Source organism: Passer domesticus, chromosome 3, assembly GCF_036417665.1.
Source record: "Passer domesticus isolate bPasDom1 chromosome 3, bPasDom1.hap1, whole genome shotgun sequence".
NCBI classification, from domain to species: Eukaryota; Metazoa; Chordata; class Aves; order Passeriformes; family Passeridae; genus Passer; species Passer domesticus.
In genome coordinates this window covers 72,527,389-72,552,472 of record NC_087476.1, presented here as the reverse complement: position 1 = coordinate 72,552,472, position 25,084 = coordinate 72,527,389, and the positions used below count along the sequence as shown (strand labels likewise).

Here is a 25,084-nt window from a genome sequence, read left to right as displayed (position 1 = left end):
AGGGAGATGATAAATTTGGTGTTTGGGACATGGTCTCAAGGAGATAATGCTGTATATTTGCTTTTTCTTGTTTATTCTTGAAATTTTTGAAGATGATAGAAGCTTTCGGTTCTGAATATTCAAAAGTTAACAATTTTATTGGAATAGCAATTAAAAGCATCGTGTAGGGGAAGTAGTGGTTTCTGTTGTCTATCAATTGGAGGGGGTGTAGTTGATTATTATTGTTAGTTCTTTATTTTTTTGATATATTAAACTTTTTCTCTGCTATGCCAACAAGCTGTGTTTGACTTTTAGGAGAAATGAACCAGTCTTACGCTTTTTGAAATTACGTTCTTAGTAGTGTACCTTTGTATATGTTTGATCAGTTAAAGTTCATTATTCTGGCTGCTTTTTACAGTCTTTACACCTCTGTTTTCTGCAGCTTTTCCGCTACCTATTTATGGTCCATTCCATTTATTTCCATCTCTGGGATTGGAATGATAATTTTAATTTGTTACTTTTTGGGTGAGAGAATGGAATCATAATGCTGAAGGAGGACATGCCTGCCCCAAGCTCTTATTTGCTTCCAGCTTCCTCCTTTTTCACCTCTGCCCCATTTTTTTAGCATCTCTTTTTATTAATCTATTTCTAACCAGAAGCATAAGCAGGGATAAAACTAATTAGATAAAGCTTTCATGTCAGCTGTTGCTTCCCTGGCTGTGTGGGTGTAGTGCTATGGGCAGAAAGTGCTTCATGAAAGTTCTGCCCTGTGGGATGCCCAGTGGGGAAGGTGCTCAACCAAACATGAGGAAATGTGAGATGTGATAATAGAACATGTATGTAACAATATGACTTCCTAAAATTATTTTCTCTCTCTTCTCCCAGATTCATCATTTTTGCACTTCCATGAATCGGATTGTGACATAGGAGGATCATCGTCTTGCGAATCTATACTTTCCTTGAATACAGAAAAAATTCTGGTATGTTGTCAAGAATATAATGCACAAAGTGATTTTACTAGATTGTTGAAGTTACAGATCACTTCAGCTGCATAACCAGTTAGAATCAAGTTCAGGGAAATAAGTGCAAATAGATCTATTAATCAGTAGGCATAGCTGCCCAAAAGGCTTAAGTATGAATAAACTCAAGTTGCTCATAAAAGTATTACTTTGTAGTAATCTGTCATGAGTCTTTAGCGCTGTCAACTAATTGAAGCAGATGTTGTCACTGAGAGCTAACCTTCACCTCACTTAAGCAACCAATTAATTTTTTGGTTTTGGGGTGCGGGGGCTATGCCTGAAAAAGGGGGAGGTGCATTATTTTCTACCCAGATTAGCTTCCTATGGTTTCCTACAAAACACATGTAAAAGTAGGAGTAATGACTCCTAGCCTCTACAGAAGTAACATTGTACAAAGATGAGAATTAGAGGCTTCAGACCGTGTTTCACTAAATGTGATCCTGACCTGGCATGTGAAGAATATTCTAACAAAAGAACAGTATTTTTTGGTAGAGACCTCAAGATGATTATTTTGGAATTTGGGTTTTCTTGCAACGCTACTCTTAGCCTTTTGAGAACAGAGGTTTGATGTTGTCTTCAGTAGAATACAGGTGTGGAAAATCTTCAAATTACTTCCATGTGAATAAACAAAGTAGCTTTGGCAAATTTTTAGAAATTATTGGCTGAGGGAATGTGTAAGCAATATTTTAACTAGAAGCAACTTCTCCAACGGAGACACTTGGAATTAAAACAACTATACTGGAAATACAATAAGCCAATTGTTTAACTTGAATGTTCTCCTTAGACTTCACCATATATTGGTCAGAAGATCTTTCTAGTCTAGTCCAACAGTACCAGCAATTCTTTCTAACACAGTGAAATGTATATTTGTTAGAAAGAAATTTCCCTGTTAAAAAAAACCCAAACCAGTTGTTTTAAAGAGAGCGGGAATTAAACCTGTTGGGATATGATGCTATGATGAAAATTCTCCTGTTTATTGTAGGCAGAATGACTGGCATTTTTTTGTGTGTAGAGTTGCGGGATGTTTAACCTGTACCTGAGTTCATAGTTTGTTGTGGAAATGTGAAACCACTTTCTTGGCCACCCCAACAGTTCTCTTCCTCTGCAATGACAAAACAGATGAGATAGTGTTACTTCTCCTGCTGTCACATGCAGCTCAGTAATCCATAGGAAATAATTCTAATGTGTTGTGAGATCCTTCTGCCTGGGGCTTATTTTCCAATACCAGTGTGAAATCTGGCTATATCTTATCTTTGTCTGCAGACAAAGATGTGTAGATCTGTTTTTGTAAATCCATCAATGAAGAGATTGTCCTTCAGTAAAAATGTTGTGCTGTTTTCCTAATATTATGACAACTATGGAAGAATAATGTTTTGCAGAGTTAAGTGTTAAAGGTCATTTTATTAATGCTACATGAAGACCATTGGTGATATGAAAATGTTGTGTTTGTAAATGCATATGGATTGCAATGTAGATTTAGTTTTCTTATTGTTATATCTGTTGAACCCTGCTCATTTTTGTGCTGTTTTATTAATGGCTTTTCTTTATAAGGGAAATAACTGCTGCACTCTGTTGCTGAGAGGTGCAGATATAGGCAGAGTAGAGCTCATACATCACCTTTAATTGCAGTAAAAAATAAAAAGTTTGTAAAATCCATTTGGTGATGGATTCATTCGTGCTTTCCAAAACACTCAAGTTCTTAGAGCAGACCAAATGTTCTCCTCATCATTAGACACACAGGGCAAAAACTGTGCAATGGAATTTGACCATTTAACTTTTGCACTTTTTAGATAAATGAAATGTCTGTGTCATGGACACAATTAATGTGACTACTTTTGATTGTATGGGCAAAACAACCTTAAAGTAGGACAGTAGTGGAAATTAGCTGTTTAGTTGAATTGAAAGAAGATAATTGAATGGAGAGATGTTATTTTTCCCCCTTCTTGTTTCCTAAAACAGTTTGAAAGACCTATTGATTTAAATGGACATTTTGTATTTTTCTAACATAAACTGCTCTGGTAGGCTTACAGCTGTCTATGAAAAGTACTTGTGGAAGTAAACTGAGCTGAATATTTCTGCATTTCTGAGGGGCTTGTCTTTGACAGTATTGGTTTTTATAGGTGTGTTATTTAGGGAACAGACATCCTAGATAAGGCTACAATTTGAACAAAGTGTAGAACTGATAGAATGTCATTTTTGAAAGGACAGACTCTTTAGTGTAGCATTGTGAAGTTTAACTTTTCTATATTGATGGAGTGATGCTCTTTTCAGTTTTTATTTTCAGTGTTTTCCTCTTCTGCAGTACTCTTCCCTTGCAGGGGACAACTGAATAATTACAGGGTAAACAGTATAAATTTCATATGAAGTAAGATGTCTTAAAAAGGCCTGAAAACTTTGCCTTAAGCACTTGCAATACAGAAACATCAGTCCCTGGTAAAATGCTGACAATGTTCTTTCTGGGGTTTGGTTACCCTTATATTAGAGTGGAAAACAGCAGCATCTGAGTGAAGAGAAGCTTTTCTCCCTGTGGAAGACTAGGAATGAACTTGATTTCAGTTACCTTAGTGAAATCACATTAGTTTTAACTTTGTGTTTTAAGGCGTTCTCTTAAGGATTTAAGACATGGATTTTCTGTTAAATTCTGGGTTGTTGTTTGCTGAGCACTTAAAAATATTATGTTTTACAGAGTCAAGCGAAGTTGCTTGCAGAGCAAAAACGATTTCCATTTGCTACTGATAATGACAACACAAATGAAGAATTGGGTAAGATGTTTTATATAAAGGTTTGTGCAGGTGAATGATGTGCTAATTATTAGCACTAAATGTTTTCAAAATTGATGATTGAAGTAATGTATTAACTTCAAATTGATCTTAATAAGTTTGGAAATACAGCAAGTTTTCTCTGATTGTATAAAGCAAGTACTTCTCTCTGTTGCTAAAAATCTTTCCTGCTTTCTTCACTAGAATTCTTCACCATATCTGCTTAAGTGGGTATTCAAAACAGAGTTCAGATTAAGTCCTTTTTAATACACTCAGCTACTTCCTGTTTCTGTTTTTCCGTGTTTATTGATGACTAAAACTGTTCAAACATCCAGAAAATGTTACCAATGCAATATGCTTTCTATGAAGCATGAGTCTTGGATCTGTTTCCTGTCTCCACACTCCTCCCATCAAAACTTAAAATGCAGCAGGAAGACTTTCTGAATTATGTCCTAGGCTGCTACTTGAAGTTTTTTCAAAGCACACTCGGCACAAAAAAATGGGGGCATTACTAATAAATGAGCAGGAAATACTTTCCTCAAGGGACTCAAAAATGGAGTCGCACTGCTTCTTCAAGGCAGCAAAGAGATTTTTGAGGATGTGTGTGAGCTGAAGGCATCAGCTATATTTTGTATAAGAGCAAAGAGAGATTTTAATCCCCTCTAATGAACTTAAAATAATTAAGAAGGGTTTTTTTGACATAGCTTTTACCTTAATGAATTTATCCAGGAAAATTTGGGGGCTTAAGCTTTTTTTATAGTCCTAACTACTTTGCTATGTTCATAGGATCCTTCAAATAATACCAAAACTTCTATTCAGGTGAAAATATCTGATACTTCTAGTATCTGTTCTGTACACTTGGAATACTATGCTAGAAGGTCTCTTTCCTCATGTTTGGCATGTAGGCTGGCACCTATCTACCCACTTTAGTCCAAGGATGTTGTGGTGTAAGGAGCCTGGTTTGATCCTTCTTGTTTGTGCATGTTGCTTTTTAACTGTTCTGAGGAAAAATAACATAGAATGTATGGGGTCTTCTGAAGGAATGTTGAAATACTGAAATACTTTGGGTAATGGGCCATTGTTAACCGTTAGATTTTTTCATAATGAAGTACTTGTTGTTTTGTAATATTAAAGATTAAAAAATCAAAAAGATACTGTTTAAAAAGAAGCTGGTACTGGATCAGGTACTAGCTGTCAGCCACTTGCTGGAGTTTTACAGACAGTTCACAGTTCACTTGGGCATTTTGCCAAGTGTCTTGTGGAAACTAAATGCAATTGTTATCAGTAAGACAACTGAGTGACAATATTGGTCTTGGTTCTCTTGCATCCTCCACATTTTTTTTTAACACTGGAATGGTTGAGTTGACTTTATTTTATGTTCTACTTTTTCTGTGTTCTGGGATTGGAACCCTAAAGATAATACTATTAACTGTATAGTCTTGAAGAGGAATGAAATGAGGAAAATTCAAGAGCTCTTCATCCTGTCCTTCCCCCTGCCCATTTTTTTCCCTTTTTTGGTAATACTATCTATTTGTGACAAGTGAAGCTTCTTATTTATTGAGGAGAAAGCTTATATTGCACAGAAATACTTCCTTTTTCATAATAGAAGTACTCTGAGTATGAGACAAGCTCTGGATTAAATACACTTCTTATTTCTTTTTCAAGTAACTGTTTTCCTTTTTTAATGAGCTGTTTTTAGCAGCACTGCCAAAACATTGTGGCTCTGCCTGCCTGAAAGATAAGTGTCTGTGTCCTATTAATAATGCCTTTGCTTTAACTGACTTGCTTGTCTCTTCTCATGTTTGAATAAATAATTAAGCTAAGAGGTGCCTCTTCTGTTGCTAAATTCATTGTCGGGGGGAAGGTGAAATCTGCTCGTAGTTCCACTGCCAACTGTTTGAACAAACTGCCTGGGGAGAAATTCTCTCTAATTTTCATAGCTGTGGTCTTCAAGGTACTGGGTTTTGCTGCCAGTGTAGATGGAGCTTAGTTCAGAGTTAAGAATTGTTAGAGATTAAAAAATCCAAAATGAACAATATTTATATATTCAGCTGTCAGAACTCAACTTCAGTCATGAAAGCAAAACTACAGCTTTCCAGTCTTGTGATTTGACTGCATTTTTATATCTTGTGGAGATTACAGGAACATATTTCTAATGGTCTGTTTCATTTTCAAACACTTGGCTTCTACTTCAAAATGGGGGCACATGCAAGAACTTGAAAGCTTTTCATAGTTATAACATAGGCAAAGACTCAGTTGTTTTTCAATGAATAATGAAATCAGTTTAGTTGAGCTGTTTCTAGGTAATTCAAATTAAGGAAACCCTTATTGGGAAGTAATAGTTTAGCAATATGTGTACAAACAAGTAGAAGTTCCCTAATCAAATTGTCAAAAAAAGTTCATGATAGCCAGGTGGCACTTCTAATTGAGAAAGCATCCAGGGCTATTGTATTGGGATCATAGTACCTTTTCTGATCCTAAGTATTTGAGAACCAAACACGGGCCCTTTCCTGAATAACTTGTAAAAAAGAGAGAGAAAACCCATAAACAGATCACAAAACCCAAAACAGCTCTGAAGAGCACAGTATGAATTGAGTAATTAATGAATGCTAGGTAATGGCTGAGGGAAATCATGACATTTTGGTGGCCATTCAGGAATCTTCTGAGAATTTTAATCTTTACTGCGATGAAACAGTGTAATTGTAACCATTTTACAATTTGATAGTATTAATATTTTTTTAAGTCAGATTTTTTCTCTTTTATTTACATTGTTAATGTTTTGTTAGCAATTGCATACGTGTTGATTGGCAACGGCTTGTATGATGAAGCTATACGACATTTTTCAACAATGCTGCAGGTAAGTTTTCTGCTTGGACCCCAAAAACTTAATGAAAATATCCATTGCCACATATGTCTTTATTAAAAACAAATATTAAATTAAGGATTTTTTACATGAGAGTAATTATTCTACTGTTTGTTCATTTTCTTTTCCATCCAAACATAAGCATACTGTTAGAACTGGGTGATCAGTATCTTGGTTATTTGGTGAGTATTTTTCTCATCTGTAGGCATAAAGTTTTATGGCACTTTGACCAAAAAAGCACGTGTTTTCAGAGGCCTGACCTCTGCAGAGCTGAAGTTTCTTAGATTGTCTGCTTGTTTTGTAGGATGAGATATTTTAAAGTAGACTTTTTTGGGTGACAGCATGTTACCAGTAATGTGAGAAAAAAGCCCTGACAGGGATGAGTTATTGCTAGTGGCAAGTAACACATTGCTTTCACAATGGTAAATGATTTTGTACGCTGCCTTTATCCTTTTTTAACAGTAAGAATTTGATTAGTTTAATATATAAATAAAACATAACTAATATCACGGGTGTTTTTCCTGACCAAAATCAAGAATTCAGAATCTTCTGCAGTTAAGTAGGAGGTAGTCACATTTAAAACAAAATCAGCCCCAACAATTTATAAGCTTCAACTAAAGATGATTTAAAAATTCTGCATTTTTATTGCTAAAAACCTGGAACATCCAGAAGCATGACATACTTTTTCATTTAAACTGTTTATAGTACACAAATGCAAGCTGAAAGCAATACTGCAAATAATAGCATGTATTTTTTAAGTGTCATATGGCCTGTTCTTAAATTGAGTGAAAGTGTGGCAATTTAATGGAATTATTCCAGGGAATTTATCTGAGGACAAGAATGTTCGGGGCTTTTGTGTGCTTTTATTTTTATTGGGTTGATATAGGTTTTTAATTATATCTGTCTTTGATTTGTTTTAATGTGAGGATTTTTTTTTACCCTAATGAGAAATCCTGCTTCCAAAACCACTGGATTTACATATTGTGTCCTGTTGTTATTCAGAAGGAAACTTAATATGGGTGAAGATAAGCGAGATACCCCAACTGTAGAAAGATGCTGGGAGAAGTGTTTATGAGATAGAGTATTTCTGCAGTGCCCACATCTCAGTTTAAAGTATGCTTTAATATAATGTTTATGGTATGCCTGAAAGGCTGTAAAATAAACATGATTGTTCACTCAGTTTTCCACAAGACAATTTTAAATACATATAAAGTCAGCATTAAAACATTTAACTAAACAAAACAGCCTTGCTTAGCCATAGTGTTAAGAGTAGGAAGCTGCCTACTGTTGATGTAGCCAAGTATAAACTTGAAATCAGTTCGAGTCTGGCAAGCCGCCAGCACTGATTTGCCACGTATTATGTGCTACAAACTTTTGTAGTACAGCTGTGTTCCTTGCAGGTGTGAAGGTGGTGATTCCTGACTGGTTTTCAGGGAAACTTGACTGTATAGGCATTGTTGTGTTGACAAAACAGTTTTGCTGTGTAGTTCTTGAAATTTGTATGGGAAACTGTGGTTGGAGTAAATGACATCAAACAAGAAGTAGATTTACTATGTGGAGTGTATCCTCCCTAAGTGCCCAAGTAGAAAAGTTACAAAATTAAATCTAACTCAAGGAAAGTTGGTTTGAATTTTACAGAAGTATTTTGGTAGAATACCTCTGGTTTTAGTTGATGTCTGAATATAAATTTCATCAGGATGTCACAATATCTTGCTCCCAAATTTTAAATCTTGAATTTAAATTGCATGCAAAATAAGCTTTAAGTGGCCAAATTGCATGTTTCTTATCAGCTCAGTGACATAAGACAGAAGAAGTTACATAATTACCAGCAAGGTTACAACTAAAGGATTGGGTAACAGAGTAGTCTAATGAATACTGTGTATTCTAATCTATTCTAATGTACACAGGGTAATAGCTTCTCGTAGGTGGTCACTGGCTCGATAGCTGCTCTCTGTTTGGCTTTTTTATCAGACAAATACTCCAGAACAATTCCATTAAATTGAATTGGAAATTGTGAGCATATGAAAGTATGGACTGTAATACAATAAATTTCTTTGCCTGTCAGCTGTGATTGTTCATTGCTTACTACTTCAGATCAGCTAAAATTAAATACATATTGAAGAAGCCAAAAAACCTACACCACAAGTTAATATGTTATTCGCTTAACAGGAAGAACCGGAGCTGGTTAGTGCGATTTATGGACGAGGGATAGCATACGGAAAAAAAGGACTGCATGTGAGTAGATAATTTTTTTAATTAATACCCAACTGAATTATTTGAGTCTGAACTATAAGAAAGCCTGTAACAGGAGTAACTAGACTGGTTAGAATGTGTTAAGTATGCCCCAAAGTCTTTGTGCTGCTCTGCTTCCATGAGGAGTCTGTCCCTTGGCTGGTGCATTATATGACGCAGAGGGATCTAGCAGATCATACTGCTCAAGCCTTGGGTACGTTTGCTGTGTGAGACTGTGGAAGTAAAGCTGCACAACATAAGTGTGCCAAAGGAGAAGATTAGGCACTGTTGTGAGTGGTTGATAGTAGGGCTGTGAGCCACTGCTTCTTGGACGTGTTGCCTATTAAGATGACAGGCAGTGTCTTGCCTCTGAGAGGCAGGTTCATGAAGTCCCACTGAGCTCATCTCCATATCTCAGCTGTATTTGGAAATGAAAAAGTCTTTTGCAGCCTGGGAACGTTGTCAGCTCTTCCAATACACTGGATTTCACATTGCTTTTTGATTGCTTATGCCTCTTGATAAGTATGCCACTTTGAATTTGTTTTAAAAAATCAAAGTTAAATTGCTTGCAATACTTACTGCTGAAATAATTTCTTGAGCAGAAAGAAATTTATGAGTAGACTGTGGTCCTTGTAGGACTTTGTGGCCAGTTGAGTCATGGTTGAATGTTTGCTGGAGTTCTAGAAGAATAAATAATTGAATAACTCCTTGAAAATTTTCTTTGTACAGAATGTTTAATTCTAGATTTAAATCTAGAGGTGCTGACAAGAGCTTGAAGTCCCTAATATTTGCTTGTTTTTAACATAAGCGTGAGTTTGTTTTCTCAGTTTACCTAGGTGTTGATACAGTTTCACTTTGTAAAAGTTTTTGTGTGACATCTTCAAGACACAAAGATATTAAGGACAAAATTGCTTTGAGAAAGAAGGAAAAGATAATGAAATCTAATACAGAATGTGCTATATAATTACTTTGATTTTTTGCTAATGAAGTAACTACTTCATTGAGGACAGTTTAAAATTTCAGGTAGGCAGGATGCTGTAGGTGTCTCCCCATTTATCAGTACTACTTGGTTTAAGTTGCAGACAGTGCTGATGGCAACACTGGTGGGTGTGCCTGTTGTTGGGAGTTCATGTGGGAGCTTGAACCAGCTTTGCTGCCGAGCAAGATACCTCTGGAGCTATAAATCTAATATTTATTCACAGGGTTATGTGAATAAATTATTAGAGGTGCAGCACAAAGATGTGTACAAACAAAGTTTAGTTTTGTTGTTTGTAGCAGACAGGCATTTTTTCCAGCTATTTGCAATGGATCTTGATGTTTTTAGCAAGGGTGTGAAGAGCTTTTAATACAAACTCTTATACTTTCAGACACTTAGCCAATCTAGTTGTCCTTCATCTTGAGAGTATATTAGTCTAAGTATGCACAGCTGTTCACCTTGTTTATTTTTCTACTTTTCAGGATATGAAAAATGCTGAACTTGCTCTGTTTGAGCTCAGTAGGGTGATTAGTCTAGAACCAGATCATCCTGAAGTATTTGAACAGCGAGCTGAAGTGAGCATTTTTTTCTTCTCAGTCTTTTGGCGAAGTTGCAATTTTACAGTGTTTCTAGTTATGTCTTAACTGATTTAATGGCTAAAGCTTGATGTTTTGTTCTCCTTTCTTTTAAAATATGTACATTTTCTCTCAAACAGTGTAATTTGTGTCATATTTAGCTTAAAAATAAGACACAGACTGTATAGAGTTACTCTAGCCAATGGAATGGCATATATTGTGTAAGTGTTCAGTTTTGACCTACTATATAACAAGATCATTTGTGTTTAAGGTTTTTTAAATAAAATTAATCAAAATACCACTTGAACCTTACTGTTTGCACCTTTTGTCACCTTAGTAAATCTACAGTGAATACTAGTTGTTAAATACCAAATTTTTAAAAAATGAAATGTTTTGGGTGTATATTTGTGCATGTAATTTTAAAGCCATTCCAACCCACATACATTTTTTATTTTAAAAATCAAGTTTTGTTTTACTAACTAAATTACAGAAAATGTTAAGATGTTAAGAAGCAGCTTTTTAGACAAACCAAAAGTATAAATATTAAAGTCAGCATACTGTATAATGATAGCTGCCATAATATTCAGAGTTTTAATGTTTTTAGTGATCTCTTGGCTTATTTGTGAACCTTGATCTAAACATGTGAAAGGCATATGAATAATTGGGAATGGACTGTTTTCCATTGGGGGAATGGTTTTTTCAGATTAGGCTTAGGAGGTGACTTTAATTACATTTTCATTTGAATATATTGTAATGGCATTAAAATTGAGTATTTTGCATTGACTGACTTTTTTTTTGTTTGGAATACAGGGTTTCTGTGAGTGTGGTGATGTTCATGTACACTGATAGTTTTGAGAAAAATTCTTTCAGATTTACTCTTTCATAGGGATTTAAAAGCCATAATTACTGAAATTTATGGTGGCACATTCCAGCCTTTTCTAGCCAATACAATTACTCTGTTAAAGCTGAACATGGAAAAGAATAATCTTCATATTTCTAAAACAAATCTATTCAGTCTGTCTGCTCTAAACTGTGTTTTGGCTTTTTTACTCTTAGATATTGTCCCCACTAGGACGAATCAGTGAAGCATTATCAGATCTCACCAAAGCTATTCAGCTACAACCATCAGCAAGGCTCTATAGGCACAGAGGTACCCTTTACTTCATATCTGAGGTTAGTGGATTTTGCTGATTCTCTTTGGCTTTGGTTGTTTGGGATGTTGTTCATGATTTTGTTGACTTCTGTGCTAGTTGTTACTTTTGTTCTAGAACTTCTTTCCTATTTAGTTAAAAAACCCCAAACCAATATAACAACAAAAGCCCTGCTTCTCCTGTAGCTGCCTTTCTGACAGTTCAGAAGTATTCTCTTAAGTATTTAATTTGCAAATCTATTTAATGCCAAAAATCAGAGGACAAGTACCTTGCATGAACACCTCAGATTGTTTGTGTTTGTGGAGTAGGATGTGGGTAAAGACTTTGACTTGATTTATAACCTGTGGCTGCATTTAATTAGTATTGATGAACACCACTCTAAAAAGGAAGACACTTAAGTCTAAGGCAGTAAGTCTTCTATATACTTAAGAACAAACACTTCTCACAATAAACAAAAAACAACTACAAAAGTGCTAACATCCCATTTTGTGTCTTGTTCTTAAAGCTTTCATGTAGAACAAGTAGCTTTATCTTCAAAGATTGTGTGAATACTAGATAGCTGATTTCCTACTTGATTCTTCTGATTTCACTGTTTGCTCCCAGCCATTTTTCCATTTACTTTATACAGTATACAGCACTTTCTGTAAAAGTTGAAAGTGTATTGTGCATTCTTTGATGTTCTGATTGGTAGTTGATAATCATTACTTTTTAGCTCTGAAACTGACTTCAGATAAATATCTGTAAAAATAAAAATCTGTAGTTTACTTCTGTGGAAATAAAAGTACGTATTCCTCTTTATTTGTATGTTGTTTTTTGTGTCATCCGAAATCTTCTTTATCATAGGATTATGCAACAGCCCATGAAGATTTTCAGCGCTCACTGGAACTGAACAAAAATCAGCCTATAGCTATGCTTTATAAAGGCTTAACCTTTTTTCACAGAGGACTTCTGAAGGTAAAGCTATATTAAATAGTTCATCATCATAGAACAATACCCTTTATTTGAAGCTATTTCCATAAAATAGTAGAAATATCATTAGTGTTGATATATGTATTTTCTCTCACATAAGGAAGATTTTTAAGGTAAACGAGTGCAAGCAAAATAAAAAGATTGCATTATATGATATGTAAATACTGCAGACCTTGTTGAACCTCATTAGGTCAGTGATAACAGACATGTTTAAAGATAATGCTTTGAAAGATATTTGTATTTAGTTAGTGTTTATGATTATGTTGAAAAATTTCAAAATGAAATGGAGATTTCCTAGATTTTGGGAAGGGGAGAGGGATGAAGAGGAAAATAATTTTAAACTCTTACTTGAACGAACTAGGGAGTAAAAAGGAAAGTGCTGGTAGAGCCTTGCATTTATGCACGTTTATTTCAATTTTATGTTGTTTCTGGAAGGCTGATATCTAACTTGAGGGAACATACTTGCCTCTTCAGTTTCTAAAATCAGCAGGGAAGCAAGTTCATCCCATGCCTTTTTAAGTTTTCACCATTTTTTAACTCAAAACTTCTCTCTGTTTTAGGTGTAGTAATATTGCCCCTATTTCTTGTTTGTAAAGTATTTAGAGGTACTGCTGCCATTTTCCAGAGTGGAGAGTAATTGAAAAATTAAGATGCAATGGTGTGATTCCTGAATTCAACAGTAGAAGCTTTTTTTTAACCTCTGGTAACAGCTTGGGGTTCATTAAGGCTTATATGCAGAATCTGGAGGCAAGCCAGTTTCAGCCCACTGTCTTTCATTGGCAAGCACTTTTTTTAAATTTTTTTTTTTGCAGTCCACTTCCTCACTTTTTTAGTACCCAAGCAGGTAATTTTTTCCACAGTCTCACTGTGTGCTGTGAGAATATCATATTCATTGAGCTTTTATTGTCTGTATCTTCTTGCAGTAAGAAGAGATGCTTGCAAATAATAGTCTGGATTTCTGATTTTTGTTGTAGGCAACGAAGACCCCAAAAAGTTGTGGTGAAAATACAGCTGACAAAAATAAATGCTGTCTTAGTTAGCAGAATAGAAGCAAAGTTTTCTTCTTTCTGATACGCAGGTCAACACATTTCTGCATTACTCCTTCCACCCAATTTCTTTTCTCAAAGGAAGCATCTTCTCTCTGATGTTCATGTTCAGAGAGATTGTCACTGAGTGGTTTTTCATTCCCAGGTACACTTTATCTTCCAGTCAGATTCAGGCTGCCTTTTAAAGGAAAGCTATACATGCCATCTGTTAGATTTTATAAGGCTTGCTGAAAATTGAAGATTTGGGTTGAGGGTGGATGTGTTCATTTTTGAGTGAAAAGAGATTTGTTTGAATCACTGCTTTTGGGAGTAATAGTCTTGATTTTATAAACTTGATTTTAAAACTTAGGATATGAGCCTATCCATAGTTGTAGGTGATTGTCCTACATTTTTTTCAATGGGTATTTTTGCACACATTGTAGTGCTCAGAATATATTTGATAATTTTTCTAAATACGGATTTCTAAATTGACTAAAGATACCAGTAATTCTTTCCTTACAGCATCTAATTTATTGCACTGAAGACTTCAAGATACTTTTTGCATGTTCCTTAGTAATATAAAGTAGTTGACTATTCCATCCTTAATTTTAAGTCTTAGTATTGAATATTCCAGTTTGTGTAGCCACTCTAGTTTGAAAAGCTGAGTTCTTAATCAGATTCTTTGAAAAGGAATATTTCTTTAACCACATGCTTATTTTGTTAGCTTTTGTTTGTATTACATTGTATTCCTTACAACAGCAATAGCAGTAATAGCAGCAGTACACATTATTGTGTGAAGATGATCACTTACTCTGTAATCCCTAAAGCGAACGCTTCCAACTGAGGAAATAACAAAGAATGCAATAAGACAATTAAAGGCAGAGTGCAGATTTGAAGGAGTCTTTTGGCCTCCAAAACTTAAGAGGTGTATTATGAATGAAGAAGGAAGACTGTTAGAGGAGACTGCTTTGCATTTGGGAGCAGGCTGTACTTTGAAAGCAAACTTTGAAGGGTTTTCATCTCTGAACTCTATTAAAATACTAAAAGAATTTCTCATTCCTATTGCATATTAGACAAAATAATTCCAGTGAAATCTGTCAGTACTGTAAAGAATGTTTTGGTATTTCATTTATTATGTAACAATTTTTACTCTATAGATTTTGTAATAAATTCCTGTCTTGTTCCTTCCAAAGCTTTTGATATATAACCATACATTCCATAGCTAGTAACTACTGAGGATGCTGAAATTTAATGAATGTAGTAAGTTACAAATTTTTCTGTTGGTCCCTTTCTGTAGGAAGCCATTGAATCCTTCAAAGAAGCTCTGAAGCAGAAATCAGACTTCATAGATGCGTATAAAAGTCTGGGACAAGCCTACAGGTACTTATATTCAGAAGTAGTTTTAAAGTAAATTTTTCATCTGGTTGTGTTCTTTAAAATGCACTCTAAGTTTTACACATTTGTTGCAAAGTTGTGCAGAACCAAATACGATACTTGGTAGCTCCAGCAGCTGATATGGCTATGTCAGGGTATGTTCAATATAAATAATTTCTATGTTTGCTTTGTTTTTTTTAAAATTTAGTCTGTGGTATCTCTTTGAGTCTCACAGACTCAATGGTTGGCTACATGGCAGTTTTCAGTAAGATGTGTTTTAGGTATGCTAAATGATTTTTAAATTATAAAAGGGGTTAATACAACTTGAGCTATAGTTGATTAAATCTTGCTTCAAATGTCATAGCTTTGGTGTTCATGCATTTATTTAAAACTAAAGAGTTGTGGTTAATCACTATTCTGCTAAAAATTCTTTTTTGCAAATGTATTTAAAACTAGAAAATCTTGTTTGTTTTTCTTGAGTTGCTCGTTTGAATTACTGAATTAAAAAATTATGATAAAATAAATTGTATACTATTTCTATTTTAATTTTCTCATGACAGTTTCTCTGTAACTGTTTTTACTGTCTGTTCACATGTACAGCTGTCCTGCACATGGAGTAATTCCAGTCAATAAATTTTTAGTTAGTTTCAGTTTTCAAACACCATATGCTTTCTTCTTACTCATCCTTTAAGTAGTTAGTAAATTTTTGAGAACGTCTTTGTACTTAAAAGTTAAAAAGACTTCTCAAAGATAATTTTTTCCAAGAATGCTTTGTGTGGAAGCTTTTTTACTTTCATTTCTGAAGAAATATCTTTTTACAAAAAGATGTGTTTTTACAGTTTTAATGTCTGCTGAGGATTGTGAAGATTTGTGGTCTCGTGGGGTTGTATTTCAGAGTACATTTTTCTGGGAGTAACAAACTCTGTGCAGCTGTTATGTTATTACCACAGAAGAATAGTTGCAAAATTACTGCTTTCTTTATAGAGATTTTCCTTTAGTACTGTGTTTCTCTTCAGTGATATCTCCTTTGGACACCTTAAAGTCGCCTTTAACAAGTATTTTTTTTTGTCACTGTGGCCTTCTGTATTTTTCACTTTCCACGTTCTGGAATCACCTAGAGAGCTTGGCAACTTTGATGCTGCTACAGAGAGCTTCCAGAAGGCTTTACTGCTGAATCAAAATCATGTTCAGACATTACAGCTCAAGGGAATGATGCTTTATCATCATGGAAGCTTAGATGAAGCACTAAAGAATTTTAAGGTAAGCAGGCCCTAAGTAAACACATGTTTTAACAAGGTCTTGTATTCAACAAGTGCAATAAAATGAAAAAATTTCAAACTTTTTCATTCTGAGTGTGCATGCATTTGAACTAGAAGTATTTTTTCCTGAAGTCTGTCTTGAAAGATAAAACTTACGTTTGTAATTAAAAATGTAATCTTGCTAAAACTAAGGTGGCATCTTTAACTGTTTTATGTGTTTGTAAAGCAAAGCACTAACTGAAATATTTTCTTTTTAAACTGGTAATTGTGTTCTTGCTGATACTTTGACTTGAAACATAGTTTTTTTCATATTGGATGAAAGATAAAATGTACTAGTGTGTAATTTTCAGCTGAAAATAAGTTACAATGTTTATTTAATTTTTCTAGAGTACTTTCTTCTGAAAAATTCAGCATATGTTGTGATTCATTGTGCTTGCAAAAATTTTCATGTTGCCAAAATCTTGGCTATCTCTGCTGGCATTAAATAATTGCCGTATTTTGGAGACAATAAAAAAAAAAAGGCAGATGTTATTTGCATGCCCATATTCTTAAAACAGGAAATGAAACAAGATCCCTTTCCAAATGAGTCTGTGCTTATCACAAGGAGAACACTTCATGTGCATTATTACATATTCACCTTCTATAACCCAGTTTGTAGATACTGATGTAATTGAAAAGATACTTCAACTTCTGAGATGGAGATGCTCTTCTAAAGACATGTAATTGCTGGAAGAATTGGAGCATTCATTTCTGAATCATAAACAGGAATTTGCTGTGTGTTTAATCTACAGTAAATAGCTGACTAACATACAAGTGTACTAATACATGAAGTACTGAAGAGATGAATGGGGGAAATGACAGAAAAGATATTTATCTATGTAATTAACCCAAAGTAATTTGTAATATTGTCAGGAGTATATTTTGCCTAATTTCACCCAGCTAACATGAAGCTAATATTGTTAGAGCAAAGTGTCCAAAGCATATTTGCATTGGCAAGATTTGGATTTTCAGTTTTTTTCCCCTTTGATAAAGCTGAAAATATTTTTTCTTACGTTTGCTAGCATTTGAAAGAAAATTGTGATGGAAGTGGATCTTAATAATCAGTAAATCTCTTCACATGTCTTCTGGCCAGACAGGTTGGATTATTTGAAGATATTCTTTCTGTCTCTTGATTTATGGGTGTTTTGTTCCTTTAATCTCCTAGAGATGTCTACAGCTAGAACCATACAATGAAGTGTGCCAGTACATGAAGGGTCTCAGCCATGTTGCAATGGGGCAGTTTTATGAAGGCATAAAAGCTCAGACCAAAGTTATGTTAAATGATCCTTTACCAGGACAGAAGGCCAATCCAGAATATCTGAAAGTGAAATACCTCAGAGGTAAGTTGGAATTGTTTAGAGTTTTTTTTTTTTTAATTTTCTTAAATGCTTCAAGAACCCTAAAAGTGCAAGCTTGCTTGTAGTTATGGTCATTTTAGAGAAACCAGTACATTCTCATGAGCACTGTTGAGTATGTATGTTAAGAAGAAAGTGCACTGATTCTAATTGTTTATACAGTTAAAAGCCAGGTCCAAAAATTGAATATACATTTCTATATAAACATAGAATGTTGTGATACTTTGTTGAAAAAGACTTATTTCTATCTTGGAAATTGGCTAATAGAAAAATTATATTATCTAAAAATAATGACTTATTTAAGTCATGTTGTTTAACTGATAAGCATATAACCTGGTTACTGTTTTTGTGTAATGGCATAAATAAACTGATTATGCAAACAGTATTTAATTTTATTTCTTTCCTCCAGAGTATTCTAGATATTTGCATGCACATTTGGATACCCCTCTTACAGAGTATAATACTGATACAGATCTTCCTGGAAATTTCAAGGATCACTGGGCCAAAAATCTTCCTTTTCTTATAGAAAATTATGAAGAACAACCAGGGTTACAGCCACATATAAAGTGAGATTTTTTTTTTTAAACCTATTTTAAAGGGGGTGGTCTGTCATTGAATTCAGTAAGACTGAATTTGAGATATTGCATGTAACTGCAACATACTATGTATGTTCAGTGGACTGGAGGAGGAATGAGTGTTCTTTGTCCTATAAGTGTTTCTCACACAAATTGTATAGATTTGTAAAACACAGATTTGTTTGCCAAATGCTTTCAGGACTTTTATAGCCAAGCTATGTCTGATGCATGTTTTTCTCCTCTGTAAGAGATGTGTTATTTCAGAATTTTGAAAGCTATAAGCCTGATGTGCAAGAACTCATATGTGTGGCTGATCATCTGGGTTCCATGATGCAGTATGAGACACCGGGATTTCTGCCAAATAAGAGGATACATAGAGGTATACTGAAAATGTTCAGTAAATTGTGGGGGGGGACGTGGGGAGTCAGTGTGATAATTGAATGCTGTATCTTTTCTATCTGTATTTACAAAACTAATCTATCTGTATTTACATAAAACCAGTTTTGGTTTTATGCTCTGTTCTTTCAAATCAGATAGAAAGTTTAAAATAATAATTATGTCAGCATTTTCTTGACCTAGCTGGGCACTGGAAATTGGGATCTCCCAGTCTTTTTGATGTTGTCCATTCTTTTCCTGTAAATACAATGCTTTCCCACTTCAGTTTTCCTGTCTGTGCAACACTGAGTATTTGGCTCTAATTGGTTTTCTGTTTCTGTTGTTGGTACTTCTGTCCTCCTGCCTCACCTCAGCAATGGGATTGGCCACTCTAGAAGTAATGCAAGCTGTGCAGCGGACTTGGGCAAACTCCAAAGTTCGGATGAATGGGAAGACCAGACTGATGCAGTGGAGAGATATGTTTGATATTGCTGTGAAGTGGCGAAGGTAATGGTCACAGAGGGCAAGCCTGGATTGATTGTCATAGTGATGAGTGCTCCAGCTAACCAAAGGGCTGCAGTCATGCACAAGAAAATGAACACTTGCTGCCACTCTGTAACTAGAAAAGTTCTGATAAAAGAAAAGGATGGTAGGTACAAGGAGTGCACTTCTGAAAACACTCCATTTTTCTTCTTCTATGAAGGAGGGAAAAAATCAGAATAGCATTTTCCAGTTGAAGCAAATCTGTGAGAGACCATTGCAGCTAACACAAATAAAAACTAACAGTTTCAACTCCAGAAACATCAAATGTTTGAGTCGTATGGTTTTTATAACAAAAAGCCCCGTTTCTCAGGAAAAGTTCATTTCCACAATCTCTGAATTCTAGTTTTTGCCTAAAACTGTTCTGTCTTTGAAGAAAGCTTCATTAAAATATTATATGGATTGAAATGTGTGCCAATCTTGATGTCCTTTGTCTTTGTAGGATAGCTGACCCTGACCAGCCTGTACTTTGGCTGGACCAAATGCCTGCCCGGAGCCTTAGCAGAGGTTTCAATAATCACATTAACTTAATCAGGTATGAGAGTTTTACCAAACAGCATTCCCACACACACTGAGGGGTTGTACCAGAAATTACCAGCTCTTTGTGAGACAGCGTTTTACAGTATTGAATGCATATGTGCTTATTGTTCTACTTTAATACTTATTTTATGATTTCTGATGGAACATTTGGGATTTGTGCACAATTTTCCCTTATGACCATTTCCTCTTTTCCCTGAATTTCAATTGTACAGCTGAGTTATAGCAGTATCTAACAATGGTCCAGAATATGCATATTTCACATGCTGTTTTTATTTCCCAAATAACCTTAAATGTAAAAATTTCATTAAGTTCATCATAGTTGTAATTTTTGTGAATACTGCCTCTCAAAGGCAGTGGCATCAGTATTGAAACAATGCTGTTCTATTAGTTTTAATACTGATTTACAGTGAAGAGGAAAAACAGTACTCACAGTTGTTTCCAAGGCAAGCCAAAGTAAAGCAAAAGTGACAGAATAAGTAATCTGTGAAAGGTAACAGTTGCACTTCCACATAAAGGTAAAATTTAAAATATTCAACCACTGTTGTACGTTCCATCTTCTCCCATGCTGCAAAACTTGATATTTGTAGTCATGACAGTGCTACCTCCCTTGAAGTGGTACAAGTGTGATAGACTCGATGTGGCAACATCACTGTCAATCACAGGAGCACAGTGTGTTTGTGTAAGTAAATATACAGTCAGGTTTCATCCTAATCCACCCCCTCCTAGGAAATACTGAATCTTTGATCTGTCATTCTGCTTTTATGTATGTCTATCTCTTTGTTCTTTGAAAAGCTGTACTGGAAAAGGAGAAAAAGGGAAACAAAGCCTTCTCAAGAATTATTTTAGGCAGAGAAAAATAGTGATGTTCTGATGTTCATATGCAGAGGCTAATGAGAATTTGTCCTCTCTTTTCCTTCCAGTCTGTGGAATGGACCCTAGCAGCCTCTCCTTTATTTGGAGTAGTTAATGCAGCATTAAACTCCAGTGCAGATAATTTACTTTGCAAGATGTCCTGCTTTTTGAACAGTCTTGTGCTCAGGCTTCTCTCTTCACTCAAGCCAAGGGTTACATTTGGGCTTCAAGCTGTTTCCATCTTTGCTGTTGCTGCATTTCTCTCTTATCATATGTACAGTGCAGCAGAAATGGCAGCCGTCTGCACTTTGAGACAGAGATGCATTCCATACTTCACCTGTTTCTTCATGGTTTTATTTCTTAATGGGAGAGTAATAGCCTAACTTCTAGGTGATCTGTGTTGGCAGAAAGGCATTCATGTAACAACACTTAAAATTAATGTCCTGAAACTAATGCTGAACGTTTAATCTGCGGAAATATGTTCTTGTACAGAATCTCTGTGTCAGGAACTCTGGTTTTGCAGTGGCCAAGGTAATTGTTTTCCTTTCATCAGAGAATGCTGGTAAAACTGAAGATATACTGTTGCAGCTGTTTTGGTCATTGTATAGAAGTCTGAAGTAAGTTTCATGAACATCAGAACTGTAGGCCCACAGTGAACCTAGTTCTAACCTTTTTGGTTTGGCTCAGCCTTTTGGGGATCTCATCAGCATTTTGGTTGTGCTTGTTTGATAGCGAAGTAGTGGTTCTCTGAAAAATACTGGTTTGCTGCCTTTTTTGAAGAAACGGTAGATTGGAAGCAGCCTAAATACCACTGGCTTAAGAGTTGCTCATGCTTTAGTACTGGATGGTGATTGCATTATTTTTGACTCTGGAAACCTGTTCTGGTTTGGTCATTCTCCAGCCTTAAGTAATAACCACTTTCTTTGATCAGCTGTCTGTTGTGATTTGTTTCTGCTTTTGGCTCCATCCTGATTATTTCACATAATGTGAGGGATAAAATAAATTAACATATTAAGTGGTAATGGTTGTGGGATTTTTTAATTCATTTTAGTTTTGAAGTGTGTTCTAGTTCACAGATTTCTAAATGATAATTTCTTCTTAAAGAATTACGTAGATTTGTATAATTTCCTTTTTACATTACTCAGCTTGTAAAATGGCTGCTGATTGAAGAGACTAATAGGGCACAAAGCTAATACCCTTTTCTTGATAACTGAGATGGATTTAAGGTCTTTTGACTGTCTTTGAGGAAGATATACTTTGTTTTATATTTAGGTTATGGTTTGAAAGTTATTCTCACAGCTGTATAACTAAGGCTGAATTCTTTCTAAAATAGAATGGCTACCTGACAGGTGTAACAGTAGACTTAGGCTGACAAATAGCAGTTTGCATGATTATTACGTATGTTAAGATAAAAGCTGTTCAGTCAAACACGAAGTGTGGCAACAGCAGTTGGGTGTTCTAGCATTTGTAAAAGATCTAGTCATGCTAAGCTCAAGCTGTCTCTAGGTTTATTTCATCTGAACTGTACACCAGGAATTTCTGTGGCCAGAAATACTTGGATTACTTGTCTGTTAGCACAACCTTTTGCTTTACTCGAATTCTTTCCCTTGGAAGTCCACTACTGTTCCGTGATTCCTGTCAAATGAGTCTTGTCATGGAGGCATTAGCATTCAGTGTCTGCAGACTTAAATTTTTTTTCTTTTCCAAATTGGCGAAATGTTTGGAGTGTGTCAGAAAAGAAAAACCTTTTTTTGTTTGTTTTGAGTCAATTCGGGGACCTTTTTAAAAAGATACAAAAGAAACATCTTGCACTTCAAATTTTGGATAGGCTTTCAGATCTTCATGTTCTCAAGATGTAAGTGTGTCAGCCGTCTCTTTGTTGGTCTATAGACAAGGATCTATAAGCCAAGGGAATTTGGCTTATCTCCTTTCTGGCTTAAATGATCAAAGCTAGTAAGTTTGGTTTAAAGTAGAGAAAATGTTTTGGAAAGCTTTAGCTGTTTTCATAGACAAAGCAAGGATTTGTGATGAGCTAAACATTCATGATATGCTTAATGTTCTTATGAAAAAAAAAAAAAGACACTCTGGAGCATTGCAACTTTTGAATTCTTGGTGGTAGTGCTTACTAAACAAGAAGAAAGAATGGGAATAAACACAAATCCCTTTTGACTACCCACTAAAAGTCTTTCTTGGTACAACAGCTTCTAGATGGCCTTATGAAAGATAGGTCTGCTTTGGAGGTATTTTCCAAGACACTAAAGGAGAATGCACTTCCTTATACTCACACGCTACTGCCTGTTGTACAGATATTTTTTTAATACAGATGGGAAAGGATGGGACGTACAACAAGGGCAAGTTATGTATATTAGATTTGTCTTCATCCTTCCACTTTCCCTGTCTCCCTTTCCTGTGTGCAGATATGTGTATGTGTTCTAATTCTGTTCAGTTTCTGAGGACTGATTCTGCTGGCTTTCTGAGACTAGGCCTCCTAAGGTGAGAGACTGTCAAGTGAGACATTAGACAGGGACTTGAGCTGACAAAAATCCCTTAAAGTGGAAAGAAAATGCTAGGTGTACACGGCTTCCTGTGATTGACAGTGGTTTTGCTTCCTCAGAGAGCGATAACTCTTGCTTTATAAAATCTTGTTTTGTAGACTGGGAGAAGAGGAAGGACTTCTACAAATGCAGTAATGGTATGTAATTTTTCCTCTCAGAGTGGTTATAATCCTAACAGGTTTCTACCACATTTTAGTATTGATTTTTCTTTTTTTTTTACTAAGTAGTCCAAGGGAAAATAAAACACCTTAATGTTTTTGTTTTGCAGTTACTACTCATAACTGTTGGGATTAAAAGCAAAAATACTTCCAATATAGAGGGACAAAGGTGAATAAAGAAGAATATATTGGACAGTCAGAGCAGATCAACATGTGTATTGCCAGATATGTAAACTGAGGCATGTTGGTTCTCTAGATGTGCAAATTGAGAATTTTCTAGTTGAGTTGTATCTATGAGTCTAGGGAAGATTATATCTTGTACAAATAGATAATTGTAATATATAGATAAGATCTGTGGAATCAGGCACACTAAAAATGGAGAAATATGCATGGAATGTAGTTTATCAGAGAACACCAATTCTAATGATACATGAGTTTGAGTTTGAGCAAGTTCACTATGTAATCTTGATTTCAAATGGGAGATTGGCAATTCACCATGCAGATAAATCCTACATGGTTCATTCCTTTAATTTACAGAGCAACTGTGAATAAAATTGTTGCAAATATTAATGAGTAATATTTGTGTCCTGGAATGTTGGGTTGAAAAACAAGACTTCAAAAACCCCTCTCTTTTCTTTGTAGGGGACAGGTCATTAACATGCGGTACCTGGAATACTTTGAGAAAATTCTTCATTTTATCAAAGACAGGATCCTTGTTTATCATGGGTAAATTGCAAATTTTTTGCCCCCTGCTTTGTTCCCCTGGTAATAGTGACCTGAATTTTACAAAATATTTATTTCAGAAAGTCTGGAAGATTTCTTCTTAGTTTAGTAAGTTCTGGTTTCCTTAGCATATATGATTGTTTTAATTTCTGCTGAAAATTGTATTCATTGCCACATAAAGAGACTTAAATTAATAGAAAAAAAAACCCCTGTGAATTATAGTATACCTAGAAACTAATATCTGTTTTCAAATTGTAGCCATGGTTCTGTCATTATTGGATCTCTATTTTTCTAAGCATATGATTTATTAAAGATGTTGGGTTTCCTCCTGGTAGAATCAAGTACAGTTACTCTGTACTTGATTGAGATAAATTTATTAAGAAGTGAGGAAAAAAAGAGAAATGAAGGTATGGAGGGTAATTTTCATTGAAACAGGTGTTTGACAAGTAGTTTTAAATGAGCAGAGACTCTTTACTATCTCTTACATAGATGGCTTGGTAGATGAAGAGATTTGTAGACTCTTGAATGAAATAATATGGCTAAAGGTAATATGAAAATTGACATTGGTGTCTGTACTGAATACTGTGCAGTATTCTGATAACAAAAAAACCCCAACTTTTTGCTTTAAATGCTCTAATTTTCCTTTGGCCTGGTAACTTTTATTAAATACTGAGTTCTGTTTCTCAATCTCAATATGCTACTTAAATATCAAAAAATGAAAGTGCAGAAAATTCTTGTAACAGTTGAAAATGTTCAAGTTTTAGAAATTTATCATAGTTGCTGAACATATGTAAGTTCTGTAGTAACTGGCAGTCTGTCATCTCTTGCTAGGAAGTTTGTTCAGAGTAAGCTCAGTAGCATTTGACCTTAAACCAGACCAATTTGTGGTGTGATTTCTAAAAGAATTCTGTTCTAAAAAATCTTGTCTAATATAATTAATAATTATTAGAGCAGTAATTCAATGGATTTCTTCATGATCCAGCTGTGCCTGCATATTTACTTGCCTTTGAGGCTACCCAAATGCATGTATTTTGTGAAGAATATTTGTAATTTCAGCTCTCTTCTACTTCCATCTTTCCTTACCTAGAACCCCCTGCCCATACACACTCATGCAAACACTGATGCTTTAAAGCGGCTAACAGCAAGAGTAAGACAGAATAGTTGATTAGAATAAGATAAATCTGAGTACTG

The 25,084-nt window shown here is 35.0% G+C and overlaps 1 protein-coding gene across 3 annotated transcripts in view; it reads left to right on the top strand.

Moving 5' to 3' along the window:
* TTC13 (tetratricopeptide repeat domain 13) overlaps positions 1-25,084 on the top strand; it is a 39,320-nt gene that overhangs the window by 2,992 nt on the left and 11,244 nt on the right. For all 3 annotated transcript variants that reach the window (XM_064413890.1, XM_064413889.1, XM_064413891.1), the window contains exons 2-16: positions 865-959; positions 3,685-3,760; positions 6,544-6,614; positions 8,790-8,855; positions 10,311-10,403; positions 11,460-11,576; positions 12,398-12,508; positions 14,846-14,928; positions 16,041-16,182; positions 17,386-17,560; positions 17,985-18,141; positions 18,399-18,529; positions 18,900-19,032; positions 19,508-19,600; positions 23,813-23,896. In XM_064413890.1, coding sequence (XP_064269960.1) covers positions 865-959; positions 3,685-3,760; positions 6,544-6,614; positions 8,790-8,855; positions 10,311-10,403; positions 11,460-11,576; positions 12,398-12,508; positions 14,846-14,928; positions 16,041-16,182; positions 17,386-17,560; positions 17,985-18,141; positions 18,399-18,529; positions 18,900-19,032; positions 19,508-19,600; positions 23,813-23,896 — 1,627 coding nt within the window. The remainder of the gene's footprint in view (positions 1-864; positions 960-3,684; positions 3,761-6,543; positions 6,615-8,789; positions 8,856-10,310; positions 10,404-11,459; positions 11,577-12,397; positions 12,509-14,845; positions 14,929-16,040; positions 16,183-17,385; positions 17,561-17,984; positions 18,142-18,398; positions 18,530-18,899; positions 19,033-19,507; positions 19,601-23,812; positions 23,897-25,084) is intronic.